At 36.8% G+C, this 25,893-nt stretch overlaps 1 protein-coding gene across 5 annotated transcripts; it reads left to right on the forward strand.

Annotated features, from left to right (window-relative positions):
- The first annotated feature begins 2,169 nt into the window (after window positions 1–2,169).
- On the forward strand, window positions 2,170–25,297 carry LETM1 (leucine zipper-EF-hand containing transmembrane protein 1). Of its 5 annotated transcripts, none has more exons than XR_774975.1 (14): window positions 2,172–2,225; window positions 4,899–5,355; window positions 10,199–10,342; window positions 11,345–11,482; window positions 14,512–14,715; window positions 15,207–15,326; window positions 15,930–16,061; window positions 16,678–16,857; window positions 17,505–17,660; window positions 20,525–20,659; window positions 21,229–21,419; window positions 23,441–23,579; window positions 24,221–24,419; window positions 25,002–25,064. XR_774975.1 is itself a non-coding variant. In XM_010577353.1 (13 exons), coding segments are annotated over exons 1-13 (2,148 nt in total). In that variant the 5' UTR covers window positions 2,170–2,223; the 3' UTR covers window positions 25,152–25,295. The 5 variants fall into 5 exon arrangements, 1 of the variants encoding a protein (XP_010575655.1); XR_774978.1 differs by having other exon boundaries at window positions 24,271–24,419; XM_010577353.1 differs by lacking the exon at window positions 24,221–24,419 and having other exon boundaries at window positions 2,170–2,225; window positions 25,002–25,295.
- The last annotated feature ends 596 nt before the right edge of the window (window positions 25,298–25,893 follow it).

Genomic DNA, 25,893 nt, shown 5'->3' on the forward strand with positions numbered 1-25,893 from the left:
ATAACAGGTAATGTCCTGCACTAGCAGGACTCTCTTTTTTGGCACATTTGGGCTTTGTGTGCTTCCTGGCACTCAGGTGAGAGAAACAGATGACCATCCTGCGACTTATCCCTTGAGACTTTGGGTACTGCTCTGCTTTGCTCAGCTGTTACTTAAACTCAGGGACATCCTTCTGAGATGGCTAGTCTCTTGGGTCAAGAAATTCAGCTACTGATCTTTCTGTAAATGTTGGAGAGTATCGGAATGCCTTCACAGATTCTCAGGGCTTGATTTTTGAGCCAGAAAGAGACAGTTTTTTCCCCTGGCTCTACTTGCAGTGGCAGTGAGTACCTGTTAGAGTTTGATATAACGTGAGATGGGTAAATCCTTTTCCTTTGACTTGATAATGCCATAGCTTTTGCTGTAATGATATCAAAGCCCACTTAGCATGGGATATCCCTTGATTATTGAGATTTTTCTTTGATAAGTTAACTTACCTTTTTTTTTTCCCCCTCATCCCCCTTCCCATACCTTCTGATTGCCCCACCTGATTTTGGAGGTATCTCTTTTCCTCTGATAATTAGGATATTTTGTTGGGGAAGGCTTTTGTTGATCAGCGTTGGGCACTGTGTATGCAGTGTCTGCTTCAGGATCTGTCATAGGCTATCTCTTAGCTTTGATGGTGGAAAAGTTTACCCCTAACCTCTAAAATAACCTTTCTATCCTGCTGTCTCTTAGGATTGACCAGAAAGAGTAGGTTCCAGGTAGGAGAAACAAACCACAGCACGCCTACTCCATCCAGCCTTCCATTTGTGTTTTGGTTACAGTGAATTCTGAAAAGATTGGCCAAAAAGAGTGAAGGCATTTGGAGCCTTGTTCATACGATCTTCCTTTGTTCTGTCCAGGAGTCTTTTTGCACTTGGTATTGGTTAGCTAATTGAGTTATTGCAGTTAGGTATCGATACAAGATTTTTTAAAATTTTTTTTTAAATTGCTTTAGGGAGATTCTTTTCTAGTGGGCTCGGGGATGATTTTCAGTGATTGTAGATTGCATACAGCCACTAGGTAGCATTTTATGTAGCTGATGGTGCTTCCATGGTGTTGGATGGTCGGAAGGTTTTCAAGCATGGTCCTTTATGGAAGATGTGAACTGACTTAGATAATTTGTCATTCAATGGTCTCCTCTATTTATTTCCAGAATGGATGCTGCTTGTCTCTGTACCTGGGTAAAGGATGCCTGTATATAGGTGCCAGTCCTCCTTGTGGACTTTATTAGTTATTATTAGGACTAATTCTGAGTTAGCGTTTCAAACAAAATTCATTTTGCAGAACACAGCATTTGCTGGAAAGCTAACCTTTCATATTCTTTGGATCAGTCTCTTGCCCTTCAAGACAATTTGTATCCTTTGCAGTGGGATCCAGGGGTAGAGCTATTTTTACCAGGTGCTAATCAAAATGGACAGCAATGTACTGAAATGGTGCTGTGGTTCTACCTCTCTAGTGAAGTGTGTCTAGGTTCCTACTCACGTTTTATTTGTTGTGCTTAAAAAAAACCATTTTCATCTTAGACACCAGGCAAGTGCTCCATTTGGATCATCTAATACTGTGTTGTCAGGCAGCCATTCAAAAACTACATTTGCTTTCAGTGAAGTTTTTCTGCCATATAGTTGCTTGTCCGAGGGACTTGGAAACCTGTCTTCAGGCAATTGAACAACTGCAAGCAGTACCTCACACGTCCACGGAGTTCGACTGTATGCATGGACAGTTTGCTTGAGTGCTTATGGAGGTGTCAGCTGTGTTACAGAATTGCTCCCCACCTGTTTTGTCTTTTTTTTATCCTATAAATTGGGATTACAGGTTGAGATAAATAAGAACAAGGCATGTGCTTTGACTCATGTTGGAAGAGGATGAGGTATTCGGGCTTCAGTACTTCACATGGTTATTGTCAAAGCAAAGAAATTTTCGGTCTTGGCTGTTTGTGATGCACAATCATCCAAAACGTGAATGTGCTTACAAACAGTGCACCATAAGGAAGTTGCTGTTAAGCAGCATCTTTTTTGTGCTTTCAGTAGTAGCTATTCCTAAGTAAAGGTCAGTCTTTTAAATCACGTATTTTTGTACAATTCACTATACGGATAAATGTCTTTCTGAATTTCAGAATTAATGCTAATTATTGGTATTTTTCTAGGTAACTTGGGAGATCGGGCATGTCTTAGCTGTACATCCCTGAGGCTGGCAAACAAAATGTGAGTAAATATGAACTTTTTTCCTAAACTTAAAACCGTAGAAAACTATCATAGAATATGGGTTTAAATCTTCTAGACCAAGTGTGAAAATAGTAGCTTCAGCTTGTGTTATTGACAGATCAAAGGAAGTCTGAGTATTATTACTCTCTTCACCTGCTTGTTTGTGTGTGGAAGAAAGTGAGATCTTCCTTTTTTCACCCACTTCCTCCCTCTTTGTTATGATGTGAAAGCAATAGAATATTAATCTTGTTCTTGAGTGATTCCAGGTGATATCATGGGCTTCTGGCATACTTTCTCTGTGGAGTTCCATAGAGTAAATGTTCAGTCACAGCTAGCTTGAAAAACATAGTTGGCAGTTAGGGATGTAGATCATTCAGAGATCATCATGCAGATACAGAGTTGTATCTTTATTAAACCAAAGTAGTTTACTGTATGTTACAGCCTTGGGTGAGACTCTGCTAGGAGGTGGTGTCCTCTTCTGAAAATGAATCCAGTTGCTCTGTGCTTTTATGGAACTTAAGGAGTTGGATGTTGGCAGAATCCATTCTCTGTTCCTGACTTGGCTGACAAGGCATACTGGTGGATATGAATTACCTAACGCCTTTCCTTGGAATGTTAAAATATGTATTCTCTAGTTATTTATAGTCTGACTGCTCAGGAAACCATGACTGTTCTTCAATTTCCTAAGTTTCCATTTTAACGTAAGGATATGTCTCTAGACATAACCCCCTAATATGAAACAAAGTAATTCCTTTCTTTTTAAAGTCATGTTAGTTCTAGACCACTTACTGTATAATTAGTTGTGAGAGTTTTTTAATACATAAAGCATTTTCAAATCTCTGTTTGCTTTTTAGTAGATTATTAGATGGGTCCTCTCTCTTGGAAAATTGGAAACTTACAGTTTGAAGTCTGTTATATGAGCAGCTGAATATTGGGACAGAAATTCTTGGGGTTTTTTTTGAGAAGTTTTTTTTTCTACCAAAAGCTTCTGTTAACATAATGTTTCTGTTTAAAATAAAACAACTGGTGCCCGCACCCCAGATGACCCAGATCCAAAACCAAGGGACTCTAATGATACAAGTACTGAGTACAGCTTACGATAGAAGTTCTGTGTCTGACATCCTGCAAGTGAAAGTGTGTTCAGAGAGGCATATTTCTTGTGAAAATTTTTTTCCCTGCAGACTCCGAACCAGTTCTGCTGGCAGAGCTCCCTTCCTTTCTGCATGCAGAAGCATGTAGATGGATGTGACTGGAACTTGGTCTGTAGGCTTGGAGCTCTGCTTTTGGGAAATGACTTAGAGTCAGGATGGATTAATCTATGCAAGTGTTTTAATCTGTTTTTTGAATATGTACTTATTTTCTTAAAGGAACCGTAATTCTCATTAGTTAATATCTGTGCAAGTGTGTAGTTTTCTAGCTAATCAAGGAAATGTTTTGTGTAGCTGTGTATGTTTTGGCAGTCATCTGACTATTGAATGGTCAGATGCTTAAAATTTTAGTTTAAGCTAGAAATTAATAATGCATCTTTAAAAAGTAATAATTTAGTCAATTGTTTTGTACAAGGCTCTATTTGAATAACATTAAATAGATAAAATCATTAAAGTAATTTAAATTCATTGGATGCATGTGATGATTAAGTTTAAAAAGTACTTCTGGCTGAAAACTGAGTGAGTGAGGTTAATACTTGTAAGTGTTCAATAAACTTTTTTTTCCTTAAAGTGTTATTCAGAGCTGTAGAGCCACTTGCACCTCTTTTGTGTTCACTGACTGAAGACAAATACACGTTCAGATTTTGTTTTGATAGTACAAGGGCCCAGTGAAGAAACACCCCAATCATTTCTGTCCTGTAGATGACTTAATGTTGGCATTTCAGTTTGAGGGACAACTAGTGGAACTCATTTATATAAAATATTGTATCTACTATTTTAATTTTGTCATACCCTTTTATAAAAGTGTGTACAATCCTACTAGCATATAATGAGTAGTTCTTCTGTGTGTATAGTGAGTGTTTGGGGTGTTTGAGCAATGCTTTCCTTCTAACTTCAGGTTATGTTTAATTAAAGAAAAGAACAAAATTCTGAATAAGGTAGAAGAGTATTGGTTCTGTCTGTCCCAGCTCAGCACCACGATGGAAGTTTGTGCAAAATTTTCTGTTGAAAAAGGAAAACTAGATGCATGGAGATAGTAAATGAAGAACTCTAATGAAATCGGATTTCTCTGATACTAATTCTCTTCCTCTAACTCAGCACCTATCCCAAGTCTACAATTTCTGTTTTTTTTCCTTGAGGGTTTTGTTCAAACAGGAAAAGTAATAGAAGGGGCTTTATGTTACTTCTGGATTTACAGATTTATTTTCAAATATAGTTTTCTAAATGGAAAGCACTTCTGGCTGTTACTACTCATTTAATTGGAGTAAAATAAGCCACCTTTTCCAAATTATTTAATGGAAAACTCCTTGCAGGTTATTTTTTTGTCGTGAAGTAAAGCCAAGCATTCTTTTCAGGTATAGACATTGATCGTGAGAGTCAAAAGTTTGGTGGTTTTTTTTCTTAAATATGTGGTAGATATTTCTCAAATGATGCCGTTTATAAATACATACATTTAAAGCTATACAAATATATATAAATAGCGTATGATCTATTGCTAATTCTTGAATGCTCTTTTCTTTTGAAGGACTGTACACTTTAAATATTGCACTAGTGTCCCTCCTGTTTACGCATACTCCAGAAAAGATCACTATTGTTGTTGGACTAAAGGATCTGAACAAATACACTTTCCTCTTCAGAGCTCTTCTGGCTCGTGGACGCCACTAGCAACAATGGGTATTTTAGGTCCCCAGTATCTTCCAGTTAGATGGTGGCATTCTTCACATCCCCTTCAAGATGACTCCATAGTTGAAAAGTCACTGAAGTCCTTAAAGGACAAAAACAAGAAGTTGGAAGAAGGAGGTCCTGTATATAGTCCAACAGAAGTGGAAGTTGTGAAAAAATCTATTGGACAGAGGATTGTGGATGAACTGAAGCACTATTACCATGGTTTTCGATTACTGTGGATTGACACAAAAATAGCTGCAAGGATGCTCTGGCGAATACTTCATGGAAACACTTTGTCTCGTCGAGAACGGAGACAGGTACTGAGTAAATACCAATGTTGTTTGAGTATCCTTAGCGATTGCTCCATTTTATTTGAAGCGAGTTGGTCTTCTGTTCACAGAATTAAAATTGCTAGGTGTATTTCCCTCCTCCTCCCTATGTGGACACTAAAAATTTTGGATATGACTCTGAAACATTTTAGTCTTGTTCCCATTATTGAAGATAAATTTGGTATTTTCTAGTTGGAACAGCAGAGGATTCTTCTGTTTTGTCATGTGGACAGCAGTTGTGGTTTGTTCTCAAGTTCCCATCCATGTGCTACATGTGTGTACATGGTCACTTCCTCTGCTTTTTCACTCCAGCTGGAAAAATAGAGGGAAAACACTTTTAGTAAAGGTTGGATTGGTGCCAATTCTGTTGTATGGTTTGGTTTTCGTTTTTTTTAAACAGAAGAAAAGCTGCAGGCTGAAATGTATGATTGATAATCAGATATAAGTACTTTCTCAGTTGTAAATATATTTGTGAGATAATTTTAGTTCAAATAAGATAATTTGAGGAAAGTTTTTGGTTTATACTTTCATTTTTCTTTATGGCATGTAGCTTACGTTTATGGAACTGTAAAAAGGCAACTGATAATTTTAAAGAAAAGGGAAGGGGGATGGAGATGAAATCTGGAGTGCAAAATGAAAGTGCTTTCAAATTAGGATAACACATGCATTTGAATAGTAATTTCAGTTTGTGGATGAAGTAAATGTACTTATTCAACTAGAATTAAAAGATATATGGCTATTTAAAAACATTTGACGTGAGCTCTTATATGGAAAGACTGCAAAATAATAAGCTGTTTCAAAACTGGTATAGTTAAAAAAATTTTTTTTGAAAGAATGCATTGCTACTCAACATCACCAGTTCATTAGCAATATATCAAACATGCTGATTTAATAGTTCTCATTTTACTGTTTTTAAAGACAAGTTGTTTAAGAATTTTATACAGATAAAATGTTCAAGTCTATCTTCCTGCCTTTTTTTTCTTAAAAAAAGGCATTTCAGATGTTGCTGAAAAAAAATGTGCTGGAAGAAATGTTGGAAAGTGAAAAGTGTATGTACTGTGGCAGCAGGAGTGAATAGTGCTGCTTGCAATCGCGGTCCGGTTCTCTGCAGTTTGTACACTGTACATGCAATGTGTTAGGTTCACATCTCTGGCTTCAAAAATTTTGTTAAATTATCAAAAAAATGAATATTTGCTCATTGTTTTAATAATTTCCTGATAAATTAGGTACATCGTTGAACATTTTCATGTGTAATTAATGAACATCACATCTTAATGCAGTATGCAAAAGTTTTTTTTCCTGTATTTGCAAGGTTAGCCAAATAACAAAAATTGTTAAATGCCCATGTAGCGGTTTTCATCTCTGATTACATTTGGTCTCTTTCTACAAGAGCACTGATTGATGGTATTTGGTCTCAGCATCTTCATGCTACTTATTTTTGCCCTCTTCCTTCTGCTGGTACAAGAGTATGTTTGGCAGCTGATCCAGCTGAAACGTTGCTCAGCAATAAATATAACAGTCTGTGCTGACGTAGGAGAGGGGATTATGTAGTGCCAAGAAAGAGTAACTGAGGATAGGGGGGAATGAGTACTGCAGGACTTCTTGAAGTAGCAGTTCTGGCTTGTGCTGGCTTATTGAGAGCTTTGGGAAACTTGGAAAACCATGTGAGACAAATTAATTCATGGTTTGAAACTGAATCGGAAATCCTCCAGAGGGCGAGATTGGAACCATTGGTTTTCCTGCCTGTTTCATGTTCACTGAGCATACTTCTGAGAAATTAAACAAACAACAGTACAATATGGATATCATGGAAATATTTCTGCTGAAGAATCAGGACTGTACTCTATCTAGAAGGCATGAACGTTTAGTAGTAATACGTTATCTTTGGAAACATGCATTATTCCATCAATAGAGAGATTTATTCACTTGATTACGCTTTAGTTTCATCATCTAGTGATGATAGAGCTGTCTTTCTCATATTTATGTAGTGGTCTGGCATTTGGCCTCCCTGAATTCTTTTTTTTTGTGCAGATGTGTGATTTCAGTATCAATTCCTGTATTTTAAATAAACTAGAAATTTATTGTGCAGGTATAAATTAGTGTTTACATTGATGTAGCCTGTCTCTTACCTAATGATGTGTGTGTGTATGTATGCATGCAATCCGGTGTAGATGATGTAGAGAAAATAGTTTTAAGAACTACGGTAATGTTATTTTCTCAATCTAGGTTTTGTGTTTTCTTTATATGGAGGTAGAGAACATCCTGTCTCTTGAATTGAGTCATGGTAGGCTTAGAACCCAGGGTCAGTGGAAAGCAAACCAGCCTACAGCTGAAGAACCCTTTACATATGCTTTTTTTAAACCTTATTTTAAGTTTGTTTCAACACAGTTCATTTTTTGTCCGTTCAGCCTTAAATTGTAGTATACTACTGATTTAAAGAAGTCTTAAAGCTTTGATGCCAGATTAGCTACAACTTTGCAGAAGTTGGTCCTGAACTTTAAAAAAAAAAAAAAAAAAAAGTAGTACATACTGCTTTAAATTTATTAAACTGTATATGAACTGACAGTCTAGAGAAATCTTATCTTCACGCAGGCTGACAAATGAGTTACTTCTGCCTGCCCTTTCCTTCCTCTTTGGAGGCAATTATGGAAGGATATCCAAGTAATCTAACCACATTAACAAGCAATTGCAGCATGGCTAATGCAAGGAAGCTATTGCTTATGTAAACCAAAAGTTGGTTCCAAAATTCTGCTTCTACAGTTGCTGGTAGGGTTTGGATTCAACAGGATCAGGATCACGTATCTACGCTTAGAAGAAAAGGCAGGAAGAAGTAAAACATAGGAGATATGATACTGCTGTTAAAAACTAATTGCTGTAGTGCTGCCGCCTACTGCTGGATGATTCAGGTCATGGAAGTGAGATGGCAAACACTACGGAATTTGTGGCAAGTGTATCAGCTTTACAAATTCTTTAATCCTGCAGAGGAGGGAAAAGCGGAATACATGAAACTGTGGCAGCAGATGCAGAGTAGTCACAAGTTTTTCATGCTGTGCTGCCAAATAACATGCGTGTAATCATGCACCATTGTATTAGGTTCCTGTGCAAAGTTGTTTTCCTTGAGTTAGTGGAGGGTGCAGTTTCGTGATTTATGTAAGCTGTTCCAGGACAGTAGTGCTGCTGTGAAAAAGGCCAGTCCCGCTTGGTGCATAAACCAAATTTTCCAACTCCCCCTGCCCCTTCTGATTAGTACTGATCCTTTTTCTCTTGTCTGTGTATGTATTTATGGGTTAGGTTTAGCTGGATCAGTCGTGTACCTTCACATTGTGATTGCTAGTGCACCTTCATGACTTTTTATACATTGTCTCAGGTTAGCATTAGGTTAGCTTAATCTGGTTGTAAAACTGCTTCTGTAGATACGGATTTTGCCATGTACAAATACTTGCATGCAATGTCTAAAAACAGATACTGGGTAAAAATAGGAACTCTGTTCCGCACTCTATATAAATTTTTGAGGTTTTTTTTTCAGGGAAAATATCTTGTTCTGACTTCTGAAATTTTTTTCCAAACTTTCTTACATCTTTTTGAACTCCTAGTAGTCATTTATCTTCTATTGTTGGAATGAATGGAAAAATCTTTGAGCCTGTAAACAATGGACCAAAGCATCCCTTCTGGGAAACTGAATTTTTTATATACAAAGAAAAATGTTGAGCATTGGATCTGTGGAGTTTGTGCATTCCTCAAACAGTATTGAAGATTTTGGCTGGTTTTATGCTAAGAAAATTGTTTGAAGTTTTACTGGTTTTGTATTCTAGCAAAGCAGTCCTAGCGACATGCAATTTACACTGGTTGTTGCTGCTGTTCCCCTGGATTCACGGGAGGTGTGGGGAGGGGATGGAGGGGGAAGCATGTGTTTACTTCTGTAAGAGCATTTATGTTGCCAGTTTTTGCTAGTCATAGCTGTGTTTATCAAATCATGTTGTTGAAAGACACTACCGTGGCAGTAGTGTACCATAGTGTACATCTGACCTTCAGTCTCTGATTTAGGAACTGACAATATTCCTAATAACCAGCTTTGTAAAATGAGGTAGAGTCAAACAATATCTGCACTCGCCAATATAAACCAAGTTATTAAGCTTCCAACGAGTACTGAAAGATTCAGTTATAGACTGTACAGCCTAATATATACATTTGTGGGTGTACAGAAATGAGAAGGACAATATTTGTTTTATGCAGTTCAAGATTCGGTAACTAATGCATCGGCCTGCTTCAGAGGATTACTGGTCTAGAAAAGCAGTGATTTAAAAAAAAAAAAAAAAAAAAAAATCTACCAAGCTGGGCTCATTACCCTGGATTTAAATGTACATTACAATTGTTATAAGGCAGAGGGGGAGGGAGCTTTCATTTTATTCTTGATTACTTAGTCCATAGTAGCTCATGCATGTAAGAAGTGGTGGAGCACAAATAAAGATGAATAAAAGAAGTTAAGCAGCTTTAACGACAACAAATGACCACCTCCTGTTTTCAGGTGCTTTTAAGAGGTTTAAATGAGATACTTGTTCAATAATCCTATTGAGACACAGTGAGGCTTTTGAAGTACTTTCTATAGTGTTGAAAACTGGTGAAACTCTGGCACTCTAGTATAGAGCAACTTGAAGAAAAAGATACTAAAACCTGACTTTATCACATCCTGTTTCTGTCTTATTTTAAAATTCCTTTGTAGCAAATATATATATGTGAGCATAAGTGATAATGTGGATGATCATATCAAGTATTTTTTAAATAAATATTTAAAATTTTGCTTATCAATAAATTTTTTTTTTTTTTCTTCCAGTTTCTTCGAATATGTGCCGATCTTTTCCGTTTGGTCCCTTTCCTAGTTTTTCTTGTTGTCCCATTTATGGAATTTTTGCTTCCAGTAGCTCTTAAGTTGTTCCCTAATATGCTTCCCTCTACATTTGAGACAAAGTCTAAAAAGGTAAGCAGGTCTGAATATATAATCCAGCAATACATTTTGAAAAAATTAGAACTTTACTTGGTAAAGAAAGAAACTAGAAAAATTCTAAAAAGAAGATTTTTTTTTTTTTTTTGGTATTAGGGGAATGCTTTTGTCTTCTTTATGTTATTTTGATGATCTTGCTGTTAACATATAATAATGAACCAGCGCCATCCTAGTTTACCTTTTTATATGTGCAGGTGCTTAGCTGTCATGGCTGGAAACTTCTCTTGTCTTATTTGCTATCCTCATCTCCATTTTCTATGACTCTTACAAAGCAGAAATGAAAGCTATGAAACTTTATTTCTCTAGTTTGTATTAAAATACACAGACTTTGTTTTGGCATTTGTAGTCCTTACTCTTGATGCAAGGTTTTTTGTATGTATACTTAATATTTAAAATAGCTTCTTATGCATTGTTTTGTTTAAACTTTATTTCGTTTAGTTAAGTTTTCTTGGAATTGTTTAGAGCTTTGTAAAAACACACCAAAAAGCCCCACAAGTTCTCACTTTCAGAGCACAAAAGACTTACATGACTTTTGTACATAGTGTATATATAATCAATCATGATTTTATACCTGGATCTAAGTAACCATTGATTTCTAATGCTGTGATAAATTCTTTTTTGTTTGGAGGAGCTATAGTGTAGGATTTCTGTGCTGGATACAAGAGTTGGGAATTACCCTAACCAGTTGGTTAGTTTCTATATTTTATTACTAATTCAGAGGGTGCAGGTTAGTTTTAGCAGGCCACTCATGCTGCACTTCACTCTGTTGGCATTGCATCTCGTGCTTCATGGAGCTTGAGCTGATCAACCTATTTTTCAGTGTGATTTGGGGATCTTTGGTAAGAGTGAATGTCCTCTCGTGATACGTGTATTACAGCAGAAGTTCAGAAGTACTCTACAACTTGTCTGCGGGCAGAAGTGGTATTTAGTGTGCATATTTCTGGAAAGAACTTTTAAAACCAAATATTTTGTTAACAGGAGGAGAGATTGAAGAAAGAATTGAGAGTAAAGCTTGAATTGGCTAAATTCCTTCAAGACACAATTGAGGAGATGGCCTTAAAAAATAAAGCAGCCAAAGGAAATGTTACAAAAGATTTTTCAACGTTCTTTCAAAAGGTAAAATTTTTTTTAAAAAGTATTTTCTCTTCCTACCAAAAAAATAGATTTGCGTTTTGTTTGGTCTATGGTAATTGTCAGATACTTTTATTCTGTTGGATTTGAAGAAGCAGGATATAATAGGTTTTTTAGGATAGATTTCTTTTTTGCAAGTAATACTTCAGTGTGCTGAAGTTTTACTGTTCTTCGCTTTGGTGTTGTAGCTGGTACTTTCACTCTCTGATTCTAGAAGCAATATATTTCTGCTCATTTGCTTTCTTGTTCTCTTATTTTGTTAATAAGTCACTTCTAACATTAGAAAAAATAATGCACTCAGTGATTAGTCATGTAGTTTTTGACCTCTTTTTTTGAACATTGGGTGTAAAAAGTGGGAGAGAAGACTTATTTCCTAATTAACTGATTAAAACTTAGTGGGGCAAAAGTAAAAATTTCTTGTCAAATTTCATTCTGCTTGTAAAAACAGTTTTTAAATGCACAGGTGCTATACTGCTGAAATCCTTTTGGATACTGACTAGAATGTGGTATGATTGGGGTTTGCTAGAATGCAAGTGCTGCGTTTGGTGCAAAATTTTTCTATTCACAAGCAGTTGCTGACACAGAGAATAAATGTCAGATATCTGCCTCCTACACTGATGGCCTTCAGGTTTGGCAAGTTGTAGGTAAGGGTAAGGTGTTCCCTGGAGAAATGAAAAATACCTTCTTAAATCTTCTGAGGATAGGATTTATCTCAGTTTGCTCGCACTTAAGATTTCTCTTAATGGTGGGGCTGTTGAATAAGAGATCAACCATCATCAGGTGCTTTGTTGAAAGTAAGAGTGTAGTCCCCTCCTTTGGGGAGAGTATGTATTTGCACAGAAAAAGGCACATAAGCCTGGGGATTTCAGACCTGAACTTTACAAGTCCTGTGAGCTAGCTGGAGCTTTTCCTGCTTGCCAGTGGTGAGAATAAAGTTTTAAAGGGTGGGGTAATAAGATCATGTTGACTGTGCTGAGTAGGTTACCTCAGATACTGATATTGGCAAGTTTTGCCAGTCAGTATCTGTTTGCAAAGTCCGTGTACTTTGAAGCTTCTATGCAATCATCTGTTTCTGTTCTTTTTTCATCTGCAGAAAATTTTAAATGGTTAGTTACAGCAGTTAGTAGTTGAAGCGCTGACGCTGCAGACTCTGGGAGCGTGCCACTGCCATGCTTCATGTTTGGAACATTTTTTTTCTTCTGAAAGAACTGCTACTGAGAATTTACATTTGGCGGTTAATTTCTGTGGAAATAAATGACGTATCACTCCACATTTGCTGGAGGAAGTCCCAGGTTCCTCTCATGACTGACTAAAAAGAAGTTTCAGGCCCTGCATTTCTTATATGTGGGTGTGCTTTTTACAGCTATATATTTCTCATTTTTGCCATGGAGACAAACTTTATTGATGTCATTTCACTGTACTAGATAATAAATGTCAGAGCAAGAACCAGCTTAAAAGTTTCCCACCTTTTTGCTGTTCTTTTATAGCTGCTTCTGCAGTGAAGTAGTTGATGCTGCAAGAACCATTGATGACAAGAGTTTGCTGCAAAATTCCAGAATTTATCTGTGTTGCTTTGTATCTAGTGACATACTAAAAAGTTTCGGTTTGCACTTTCAAGAAACATATGCTTGGCTTTGCTAAAATTCAGCTTTAAACAAGGAAGAAAATACTTTCTGGTATTTTTGAAGTTCCATTTTTGGCTCCTGTAGTAAAGGAGCTATTGAAGTGGAACAACAAGGCCTTTGACCTTTCTTTCTCTGAGTTGGTTTCTCTGCTACACAAGTATCCTGGAGGTTAATGGACTCAAGACTATCTTGTCTTCCAAATTTTTATCTTTTCCTGTACTCAGGAGCTGTTCATTAAAAGATTTGAGTTGGCAAGTAAAACAGCTAGGCATAATAAATCAGGCTGTATAGGAAATGTTAGGTTTTCAGACTGTACTTATGTCACTTAGCTTATATTTTCTTTACAGGGCTTAAAAAAAGGTAGAGGGATTGGGAAAAGTGTTTTTTGGATATCTGTGTACTTACTGATAGTAAGTTTAGACTATTTAGACTTCCGTTTAGACTGAAGGTGTTAAGTGGGAGTACTTAATTGTTAAGTTCTATAGATTTTGGATTCAGTAATATCACTAATAAGCACTTGATGGTGTACTTAAAATAGAAAAATCAACATTTATACAGGTGATAATGTTTTACTCCGACCTGATGAGACTAGGGAATGATTTTTTTTCTACTTTGAACTGTTATTTCTGCTTCCAGTATTTGAATCTAATTACTGTGAAGTGCCATTTGGCAACGCATAACTTAAAAGCTTAACTTTGCGTTTGTACAAGCAGTTACATAGAACCTTCTATCAAGAAGGATGCAGAGTCCTTTCCCAAATAGCAGTTTATATTTTGGAATAACTTCAGGTACAAGTGCATTTGCACTGAAGTGCTGCAGAACAGCTAGGAGCTGGAAGCAAAACAGTGTTGTAACAAATGCGGTTGTGGAGAGAATGTAGGTGGCTAAGTGTCCAAATCCATGTTTCATAGGGACGCCAACGTGGCAAAATTTTTGCTGTTGGATGTACTGCTCCTCTATCTTCACAGGGTGATGCTTTTAATGTGCTTTTATGTTTAATAAGTATGGTACCAGAAGGAATACTTGCCAGTGTGACTTCTGTAGAAACTATTTATTTGCTTAGATATATATGTGTTGGGTTTCTTGGAGGTATCTCGTGGCAGTGCCAACTCAGACAGACCTGCTCATTAGTATACCTATGAATCTAATTTTTGTCTTAAGTAAGTTATGCAATCTTGTTGGAACTATCAAGACCGTCAATTCTTTTGCCTTTTATAGCAAATAAGTTGGGGTTTTAAAATTTTTTTTTCATGTCTCCCGTGTGTTCTATTTCCTATCCCAAAATTGATGCGAAGTACTTGAAAAAGAGAATATTTCTATTGTTCAAAATAATGCCCAACCATAACATTTGCTTTGAAAAGCTTTCTGTGTGTTTGTTTTTTCTTACAGATCAGGGAAACTGGTGAAAGACCCAGTAATGAGGAGATCTTAAGGTTCTCTAAACTGTTTGAAGATGAGTTGACTCTGGACAATCTAACCAGGCCTCAGTTGGTGGCACTTTGTAAATTGTTGGAACTTCAGTCAATTGGGACAAATAACTTTCTCCGCTTCCAGCTGACTATGAGGTTGAGAAGCATTAAAGCAGATGACAAGGTGAGTCATTCTAAATAGGCACTGGTTAATAATTTTGACATGTAAGAGTAGTGAGTGTGTGTTGGATATACGTATGTCTTCTTAGGCATTTTCCTTTTTTGTCTTAATTTTCTCATTTTTGAACTAACTTAGAACAGAAAGGCTTGAAGAGCTTAAAATCAGAAGTGTCCTTATTTGTAAAGAAAAAGCTGACCTTTTTTTAATCTACCATTAATTGTAATGAAAGTAATTGTTACAAAGAAAAGCATTTCTATGAAACTATAATTTTAAGGGAGCTGATAGAAGTATTAACTTAGAGATATTGACATTACTATTATGGAGCTTTTAAGACTACAGTATAATGTTCACTGTTTAAAAAGTGGAGGCTATTTTGTGTTATCACAGCAGCCTCTAGTGGCCGTTGTAAAAATACGGACTTCTGTGTGCGCGTTGATGGTGGTTCTTCAGTTTTGAGTTATTACATGTTAAAGTTTATTTTATGCTTTGTGCAGCTGATTGCTGAAGAAGGAGTTGATAGCCTGACTGTTAAAGAACTGCAGGCAGCTTGTCGTGCCCGAGGTATGAGAGCTCTTGGTGTGACAGAGGAGCGTCTCAAGGAACAGCTTAAACAGGTATGTTTTTGCAAGACTGAATACACAGACCTAACTTCAGTTGCTTGCTCTGATTTTTGTTATGATTCTGAGAAATCGTTTTGCTTCTGTTCTCATTAAAGGCTTGGTTAAAACAGTCTTTCTCCTTAATAAGCTTTTGTCGTGTACTGTGTGAGTATGTAGTAGCAGCGGGTTTCTGGCTTTTGACTAGGCCATGATGTTTTGTTGATGCAAATAGATAATTAAACATATCCAAAATATGTTTGCAGTTTTGGCACTTTGTCTTGTTAAGTATTTGTATTACTCTGTAAAGAACTTTTCTTCAAGTAGATCAGTTCTTTCTCTTTTGGTGTTGCCTGGTTTAGAGGAAGAGGCATGTGAAACTAAATGCTTTTTCAAATATTCATACAATACTTCTTGAAATACTTCTGCAAACAAAATACTTCTTCATATATTTCAATGCAATTGCTGTAATTCTTAGCTGCTTATAGCCTGTAGTTCCTGTGCTAGGATACTGACTGATAAGCAGAGGTAAAAAAAATTACTGTTTTGTGTATGCTTGACTTGATCTGTAAAAAAGAAAAAAATCCAGAAGTTAATTTGTTATATGTATTGCATTTATAGTGGTTAGATCTGCACCTGAACCAGGAAATCCCTACTTCGTTGCTTATCTTATCCAGAGCCATGTATCTTCCAGATACGCTTTCTCCAGCTGATCAGCTTAAAACAACGCTTCAGACACTACCAGAGAGTGTTGTAAGTATTGATATACATAGTCTGCAACCAGCTTTCAGTATCATCACTGAAAATCCGTTCAGGGAGGTAGATGTTCTTCTTGGTTCCTTTCCTTTCCTTGAAAAGCTAAACCATGAATAGGTTTGAGTGACCTCTGAACACAGAAGAAGTTGGCTTATATGTGGAGGGGTCTGAGAATAAAGCAAATAAAAGGCAATATTTCATTGCATGACAGTAGACAGTAATAGCATAAGAAGATTTAGAATACCCTTTTTACTGATATAAAAAAAAAAAAATCTACGCTCCAGGCAACTTAAAGACATTAATACATGAAAATGTTGATGATGATGTGTAGAGAGAGGAATTATCTGACTAGATTATTGGTAGTCTTGAGATAAAGAGAATGAAGAACATGTACAATTTCAGGGTAAAAAGTTCTTGTTCTCAAAGAAAGAGAATTATCTTTTTCTGAGAAGTGCAAAAATAGGGTAACTTTTGGGGGTTTTAACTACATTCATTAGCATACCTGTCCTACCTATCTTAATAAGGACATATAAATTTCTTATATTATGTAGACATACATATATATATATAGACACATACATAGACTTTAATAGACTTCCTGCATTATTTATAGGCCAAAGAGGCTCAAGTCAAAGTGGCAGAAGTTGAAGGTGAAAAAGTAGATAACAAAGCACGGCTGGAAGCAACACTTCAGGAAGAGGAAGCCATCAGAAAAGAAAATGAAGAAAAAGAGATGGAAAGATTGTCTGAAGCTGCAGAGAAAGCCAAAGAAACCCTTCAAGTTGCAGCCATGGTAAGTTCTGGTCTCAACTATTCTGAAATAAATGTCAGTGATGTAGAAACTAGCATGTTATGAGTTACTGCCCCTGCTCTGGGTGTTGCCTGCAAGAAACTGGACTTTAGGCTCACATATGCAAGATGAGGGAGAGTATTAAAACAGACTGCAACACAGAAGGGTTGGCTGTGAAACATAAAAGATTGTCTCAGTCTTATGTAACTTTGATTTCTCTTTCCTCTTAATTAAAGTAATAAGAGAAGCCTTTTATTTCTGTAGCAAAGGTGATGGTTCTGTTTGTTGTTTTTTTTTTTTTTTTTTTATTTCCCCCACCCTATACTTTAAAAGTTCTTATCTTTGACTCTTTCTTTTTGTCATTAACCTGATAATGTCATTGTATAATACTTGACTATAAAAGCTGCTGGCCTACTTTACTGGTGAACTAAGCCACAGGAGCTCACAGGCATAGTTCATTAAGTGCAAGTGGGTATTTTAATGTGAAACCATTCAATGTGTTGCAGTTTTTTTTAAAGTTGTCTTCTCATTAAAATGTCTGTGTCTACTTCAGCAACTGTTTCTATTTTGAGAAGTCATTCTTTACTGATGCTAATATGGATAATGTTATCTTTGTTTTATTTAAAACCTCATGGGTCTTTCAAATTTAGAAAGAGGTGGAATCAGCAGTAGATCTTGAAGCAGCTGCTCTGCAAGTTAAAAAAAGTGAGATGGCTATGGATACTGAACAAGAACTGGCAAGGGCAGATATGGCGATGCACTCAGAGACACTGAAAGATACAGCACCAGTATTGGAAGGCATTAAGGTAATCTGGATAACTGTATGTTTTTATACTTTTTAATGTAAAGAGTCAAAACATTTAGGTAAGAGCCATGATAAGTTTCCTGGCTGTCCTTCATTTTTCACCCTCTCACTGCATTCTATCAGTTAAAACCAGCTAATTAGTAGATTGCAAATTCTTAACCACCAATGCAGAAATTGAAGTCAGCACAAAACATCTGTGAGTGAGTACCTCCTTTATCTGTCTGTGTTACTGAAACTAATATACCTATTTTGGGGGGGCATTTGCACTGGCTATAGACACACTGGTTCTGTGCATGTCTAATCTATGTGTAGTTAACACAGGAGGAGGGAGAGGGCAAGTGTAGGTAAAGATGAGTGTTCCTTTCTTTTGAAGGGTGTAGCTAAGGCCAAAGGATTAAGTAGGAAACTAAGTTTGGACTATACTAGATTTGTATCGACTTCCTCTTCTAAAATGATATGAGCAGTATATGTACGCTATAAAAACTTTTCAGGGTATTCTTTCACTATTTCTGTAGTATGATGTTGAACATAGTTTATACCCCTGTTAAAGTAACAGATTAATTTCTAGGATTAGCATACTTTGTTACAGTCAAAGCATGCTGGTTTTAATCATTTGCTACCTGGCTGGCCTGTAGCTCCCCAGAGTCTCCTCCTTGCCCTTACTGAAGATAGGAGTCATATCTGCTTTCTTCCAGTCCTCAGAAATCTTTTCTGATGACCATGTCCTTTCAAAGATAACGGAGAGTGGCCTCTCAGTGACATCAAACAACTCCCTCAGCTCTTGTGGTTGTATCCCATTAAGTCTCATGGACTTGTGTGTGTTAGTTTGTTTAAATGTTCTCTGATGTGATCCTCCTCCACTGATGGTGGATATTCCTTGCTCCAGACTTCCCCATTAGTCTCGAAGACCTGGGATTCCTGAAGGCCAGTCTTATCAGTAAAGACTGAGGAAGGCAGTGACTACCTCTGCCTTTTCCATGTCCTTTTGCACCAGGTTCCTTGTCCCATTTAGCAGCAGGGTCATGTTTTCTCTTGTTTTCCTTTTGCTCCCAATGTACTTGTAGAAGCCCTTCTTGTGGCCCTTCATGTCCTTCACCAGATTCAACTTGAGGTGGGCTTTGGCTTTCCTGAACCCATCCATGCATGCTGGGACAGTGTCTCTGTATTCCTCCTGGGTCACCTGTCCCTGCTTCCACCTCTTGTATGCTTTCTTTTCATGTTTCAGTTGTACCTTGAGTTTTATTTGTAGCTGAGCACTTTATTTTTGTCCATGAGGTTTGATAACAGGATTTTTGTCAGTCCCAGTGTTACTTTGCAGAATAACAACATTAATTTAAAATGGATGTTTTTAAGTAGAAAAAATATTTTCAATTTTCCTGGACAGCATCATTCTCTACCTGCTATTATTATAACATTGTTTACTTTAGAATGCTGCCAAGAAGGTTTCAGTGGTAATAACAAAATGGAACTAATCCATATTGAAATCGTGCATTGTTGTGTGATGAGTTAACTGACTCAGCTGACTGTGTAGCTGGGTGCATGATAGTGCAGCCATGAGGAATGCTGTGGGAGGGAGGCAGGCAAGGCTGGGATCATCATCTCATTTGGAAACAGCAAGGATGTGTGATGTCGCAGCTAGCTTACACTGCCACATCTGGCATAGCATTCGCATTGCTGCCTGCCACGCCACCAACGCTGTGAGAATGTATGACACCAGGCCACAAACAAGACTTCTTCAACAGCCCTAACTGATACGAGCAAACAAGAAGTAAAGTTAGCGTGGCATTTCTTAACCAAGGTGACAGTGTGGCCTGTCCCCTAAAGATGCTTTCAAAGATTTTAAATGCTGTGAAACACATTCTTGCCTCTTAGAGGAAAAAGGTAAGACTCCCAGCTTCTTGAAGATGACTGATTTTATTTGAGGCAGAGGAATTTGTTTTCAAACTGCGTTGTTTGGGTTTTTTGGGTTGGGTTTTTTGGGGAGGGGTAAAGTGAACTATAGATGTTGTATTAAAATCAGAAGTGAGATTGATACCTAGATATTAACAGTACACTGAAACTCTTTCTGAGTTGACAAAGGGGCTGGATGCCTAGTTTGTGAAGTGTTCTGTAGTTGTTTCTTGGAAGCATATCATCCTTCTGCTCTGTGTTTCTGGCATCCTTGTTTGTATGTGTCTTTCTGTACTCTACTTGTGTGGCTGTTCAGAGTTTAGCCATTCAAAATAAAAGCTGGTGTATGGGTAAGATTAATGTGCTAACTGTAGCTAGTATTATGGGATTTTAGCATTTTTAATGAATTGCCTTGAAGTCTTATTCTTTAAGTATTCAGTTGGCAGTTAGATTTTTATTCTCAGCTTTTCAAGAGACAGGTATACTTCACAAACTATGGATGTTCATCCTCATTCTCACAAAGGTTGTTGAAGATAACTTTGCTCCAGCTCAACTTCCTAAACTTAGCTCTGCACATTTTTTTTGTGTAATCTGTCTTTCCTGTACGTAATGAATCATTTCTCAATCATTTGGATTTTTCACCCAGCAAAGAAGGAAGTAAAACATTCTTAAATGAGACAATCAGGTACAGAATTTCAAATAGCCAAAACTCACATAATGAATCACATTAGCTGAACTTAATACTGATGCACTTAAAAAATACGTACCATAGCAAACTAATTGCCTTAGCATTTATGATCTTTGCATTAGCATCAAAATGCAGATTCTCTGCATTAGCCTCAAAATGGCTATGAACAATACTGACTCCGAACATGGAAAACGAATTTTGAGTCTGTTTTTTCTGTTAAAAGACCTGAAATCTTTGAGGAAAATCACAAATGTGTCTTTCACTAATTTGTATATATTTTGTTACAGGGTGAGGAAATCACTAAGGAGGAGATTGACATGCTGAGTGATGCTTGCACCAAGCTGCAGGAACAGAAAAAATCATTAACAAAGGAGAAGGAGGAGCTTGAGGAATTGAAGGGTGATATCCAGGAGTATAGTGAGGTGAAGAATGGGGCATGGAAGTTCTATTTTTATTTCTGTTCATGTTTAGTTCTAGCATAAATGATCCACAAATTTAAAGATTATCTTGCTTGGATGTCTGTGACCTTGTAGTTGGTAGCTGAGTGAATGAACTTTGTATGGGACAATGCAGAACCTCATTTGTATAATGTGTTTAAAGCCTAGTTAAAATCATTGGAGTAGTTCCCACCAGATGAGAATCCTGTTCCTGCTCTTATTCCCGGGGAGACTAGACTAACAGGTGCTAACTGTTGGTGTGCTGCAGTTCTTTCTTATCAAGCATAGATGTCAGTATTACAGATACTTCAAGTTAAGTAGAATGAATCTTATACAATCTTATGAAGGATGTGGAAAATAACATTTAAGGGGTGCATTAAAAAGGCAGCAGTGTTATAATTTATTGTTCTAATCCCAGTTTGGCTTTATATGTCTATATATTTGCATTTCATTTATGAATGGCTCCTGTCTTGGAATGCTAGTCGAAGTTAGTAGTGTCTGTTGTTGAGAATTCACACCAACAAAAGCTTTTCTCTCTTGACCATTTCTTTTAGGATTTGCAAGAGATAAAAGAGCTCTCTAAAACTGGCCAGGAAGAAGCAGTGGAAGAGTCAAAGGCAAGCAAGCGATTGACCAAGAGGGTGAACCGAATGATTGGTCAGATAGACAAAATTATTAATGAATTAGAGACAAGTCAAAAGACGGTGGATGTAAAGCTGGACGGTGGTGATAGTCCTCCTGCTGGGTGAGTGACTTGAGAGCACTCAATGTGTCTCATGACTGTTCATCTTCAGTCTTGCTTTTGTCTGAGGTGTGTTAGATAAGAATTAGCAAATAAGTTGCTGTTTGGAATGTTAAGATAATTTATTTTAAAAATGAAATTAATAAAATTGTGCTGTAGATTTTCTGTCTTCTGAGGTATGTTACATATGGTTGAAATGACGAAGGAAAAAAGCAGGCATAATTCCCCAGATGCTAGTCCTGTGCGGGTTCTGAAAGTCAAAGCATCAATTAGTATCTTACCATCTTGTTCACGCTTCTAGCACTAATGGTGTTGCAGGTGAAATCATGCCTTTAGTCATGCTCCTCATGCAGTAGGTTTGCTCTGTGTCATTGATTGAAAAGGTGTGCAGCAGTATGGTAAGCATATACTCATGTTTGTTGTTCTTTAGCAGTGAAGATGTCAGTGAGGAGAAAAATTGCAAAAAAGTCTATTCTTTCTCTGGAGGGAAATGGGGAAACAGGTCTAATGGAAGTAAGGAGATAATTTTACATGGTCCCTTTCTGAAAATTTGCTTCATTTCAACTTTAACACACTTGCAGGTTTTCAAAGAAAAATCTTTCTTTGTAGTTTCATTGCAAAATTCATCTATCAACACTTTTCCAGGTCTTAATGTTACTGGAGAGTCTTTCAGGCAGCCATATGCTGAATGGTCATAGGTTGCATATTGGAGGCACTGAAATACCTAAAAACTGTGACTGTAATTCTCACAGCTTGTGATCGTGAATGTTGTATTAATCTAGCTTATGCTTGCACCATTTTGTGTGATTCATGAAGAGAGCTTCCCAGCTCCCATAGAGCATACCTAAGCAGGATTCTGCTTTTGTTCCTTTGGAAATTTGTTTTTTCCAGTCCCCAGGGCAAAAGGTTATTTGATTCAAATTTTGTGTAACAAGATTAAGGTGGCCATATGAATAGTGCTATAGAGAAGTCGTTGATCAAAATGATCTGAATTTGTAAATTAAAAATACAATCTGTTTGTACTGAACATAATTATACTTTATGTAGTGGATGGTTTTGTGGATAATTTTGTAAGTGATTGTGGATGACTGAAAATTATTAGTTTAAATATTGCTTAATTGTTGAAGGCTTGCTTTTTAACCTTCAAGTTGGTGTAGTCATTACCAGGCCATCAAGAGTCATAGAAATGACACAAGTCTGGGACATTTAGTGACAGCTTAAGAAATGCTTCTTGAACAAAAGTCAGTCTGTGCCCAGAGGTTAGGCCAGGTATGGAGCTGGGACTATACAGATAAAGCCCTTGTGGTTAATATTTATTGAGTTCACGGTCTCCTGCATTTCAACTTGACCTATGCTGGAAGATGGTTCTTCAAACCCAACAAAACTACATAGGCAAGCAGAGGCTTTAGGTTGCAGACGACAGACAACTTCAGCTTCATGAGATCAGTAAGCAGACAGTGGAAATATGTGAAACCTGCTAGTCACGATGTCAAGTTTAGTCCTTTCTTCTACGAAGTCTGTTCCTTGATATGAGTAAATGAAGCCTGTTTGAACAAAACAGCTAAATTGCTAAAGCGATTAGTTCTCAGCTTTTGTTTTCCTGTGACTTTCATTAATTTTGTGTAGGCCAGCCTCTCTAAATCTAGAAGGATGACAGGTGCATGGCACTGCATCTTTGGTAAATGGGGCAGGGGGAGGCAAAGGGCATTAGGTACACAGCCTGGGAAGCACAGAAACTGTGCTGAACTTCATTTCAAATGCTACTGGATAACTATATTTGTGCAATAAAGCACGTGGAAACCAGAAGTGTGAGATTTGATGGTAAGATAAAGATTCATTTGAAATCTGCTTGCTGATCAGTAACTCGTTTTTGCTTTTTTGCGTTCTGTTCAGGATTATAAGTATATAAATAAATAATGTTTTTACAAATGACGTGCAATATAGTGACTTTCAGTACTGCCTTTTGTCGACTTTACTTCTTTGGAGTAGCTGCTTGCCATGTACACATTGTGCTTCCTCTCCAGGGAGAATCTCATCAGTATTGCTGAGCTAATTAATGCGATGAAACAAATCCAGAAGATTCCAGAGGAGAAGCTAACTAGGATTGCAGAGGCACTAGATGAAAATAAGGATGGCAAGATTGATATAGATAATGTTGTTAAGGTAAGTCTCCGGACTACTTAAAAAAAATAAGGTTAGCCATCCTTCAAACATTGTACCTGTTTTGACTTAAATTCATATTGCTGTCTTTTGCAAGAGTCTTTACTTGATGCCAGTGAGGTTTTTGGTAATGTATTGTGAATAGATCTTGTAATACATGTTAGCATCTTCAGAATTTATATGGCTATTTTTGGGGATGAGGGGAGGGGAAGTCTTTATCCTGTGTCTGTTACCCACGTTACCTTTAAAGCTGTAGGTTTTCCTGTATGCCTATGTCAAGTTCTGTAAAATATGGTAATTCTGTTGTGCTACTTATGATTGGGAGGGAGGATGAGAAGGAGCTTTGGAAGAACTACTTTTGGAATACCACTATTAGCCGAAGTCTTGACATGACATATAGATACACTTTATGTCAACACAAGATAATAGCTTCTCTTGCCTACTTGTATACCTTAGATATGTCATTGAGACCTGTATTTCCTTTGCTTGAAAGACATCAGACCATCAGTTGTCCTTTAGGTCCCTTGTAAATGACCTGTGTTCTTTGCCTGATTTGTCCTGTTTTCTCATTTTGTGGAACATTCTCAGGTTTTCCCTGCATTTCTCCTTCATTTTCTTGTTTCCTTTTTACTTGCTAAAATTAGAGATGTCCTGAAACTAACTTCCTTGCAAGTAATTTTCCTACTCAATACAGAAATAGCACTTAAACTGTGGCCAGCTAGAAAATACAGCATCAGCCTTTTGAAACTCATTTTTCCTCTCTACTGACTTGACTTGAAGTTGTCCCAGTGGTGATTATCTTCCCTGTTGCTCTAAACAACCATTGTACATTTAGCAGCACAGGTAAAATATACTTCTGAATTCTGTGTATAATGCAGAATAATTCTAGGGACTTGAGGAGTTATGCCAAGAATGTATTTGTACAAAAAGCTATATAAAGGAATTTGGAATCACTTGCTAAATTATTTTTTCCTTTTGCTTTCTGAAAGCACTACCCTCTCAACTTTTAAGTTTTTGTAAATTTGTGCCTATTTAGTACAGTAGGTCTTTTTGATAAAATTAAGCCTATAAAATAAGTGTTGTCTTAAATACTATTTCAGCAGGTACTGAATCTGAGCTTTCCATTGGAACAGATACAATAAATGGGTCTGTTTTACTGATGCTTTAGAATGTGAGGTTTTGTGTGCTGAGGTCAAAAGTTCTAGAACATGTGATTTAAGTTCTAGCTTTTTTTTAATATGCTGGATATGTTTGAGACACTGGTTGTAGTTTAAGTTTGTGTTTTGTGTAAGAAAAAACGCTGGTTTTCTTGAATATGAGAGAACCAATAATTTTTTTTTTTGTCTTGACAAAATTTATGATAGGAAAATGCCCCAATCATATAAAAACTAAATGCTCTCTCAATTTCATTTTATGTTCTTGTAGGTAGTAGAATTGATTGACAAAGAAGATATCGATATTGGCACCAGTCAGGTTGCTGAGATTATGGCACTGCTTCAAAAAGAAGAAAAACTGGAAGAAAAAGAGAAAGCAAAGGAAAAGCACGATAAAGAAGCTGCAGAAGCAAAGAATTGAGCTTCAGAATCTGAAGCTAATCCCAACTGTAACCAAAACCTTGTATATCTTTCTGTGTCTAATGGCTACGTATTACTTGAGCTTTGTGATTATGGGAAGTGTTTTGAGCTGATTCTAGTAATAAATTATAGATATGTTTTCTGACACATGGAATGACATTTCCGTTCATGAAAGAAGTGATTTACTGTCATTCCGTATAGATGAAAACAAAATACGCTTTTTTAGCAGTGCTCCTGCCCACAAAATCATGTATTTGCACTCATTGTTGTGGTACAGTGATCCATTAAACATGCAGGTTTGCTGTATAAATTAAGTGTATCATGGAAAAATGTTTCTCATTTATTTTCTTTCGTCATTATATGGGGCCCAACCTTGCTCTGCTTCTACCTTTTAGCTTTTTCAGAATTTAATACAAACTTTCCCTTCTGTCACAATATTACATGTTTTTAACCTGTTAGTGAAGATTCTCTGGCTTCAGTAGTAGCTACTTAGATTGAGTTTTATTTAAGCTAAATATCACTAAGCTGTTGCCTCACTGACGGAGAATGTGACATTCTAATCACTTTTATGAATTCATGATTATTATTTTTTTTCTGTTGAAGGGAAAGTCAGACTTATTTTTCCCTAGAATGGAAACTTCCCATGAAGTTTTCTTCTTATGGGTGCCTTAAATTTCTTAAGACTGGGAGTAGAGGATGTCACTTCTACTCAAAATTCCATGAATTACTAAAGCATTAGAATC

This window comes from Haliaeetus leucocephalus, unplaced genomic scaffold (assembly GCF_000737465.1).
Source record: "Haliaeetus leucocephalus isolate CR32 unplaced genomic scaffold, Haliaeetus_leucocephalus-4.0 Scaffold51, whole genome shotgun sequence".
NCBI lineage: Eukaryota > Metazoa > Chordata > Aves > Accipitriformes > Accipitridae > Haliaeetus > Haliaeetus leucocephalus.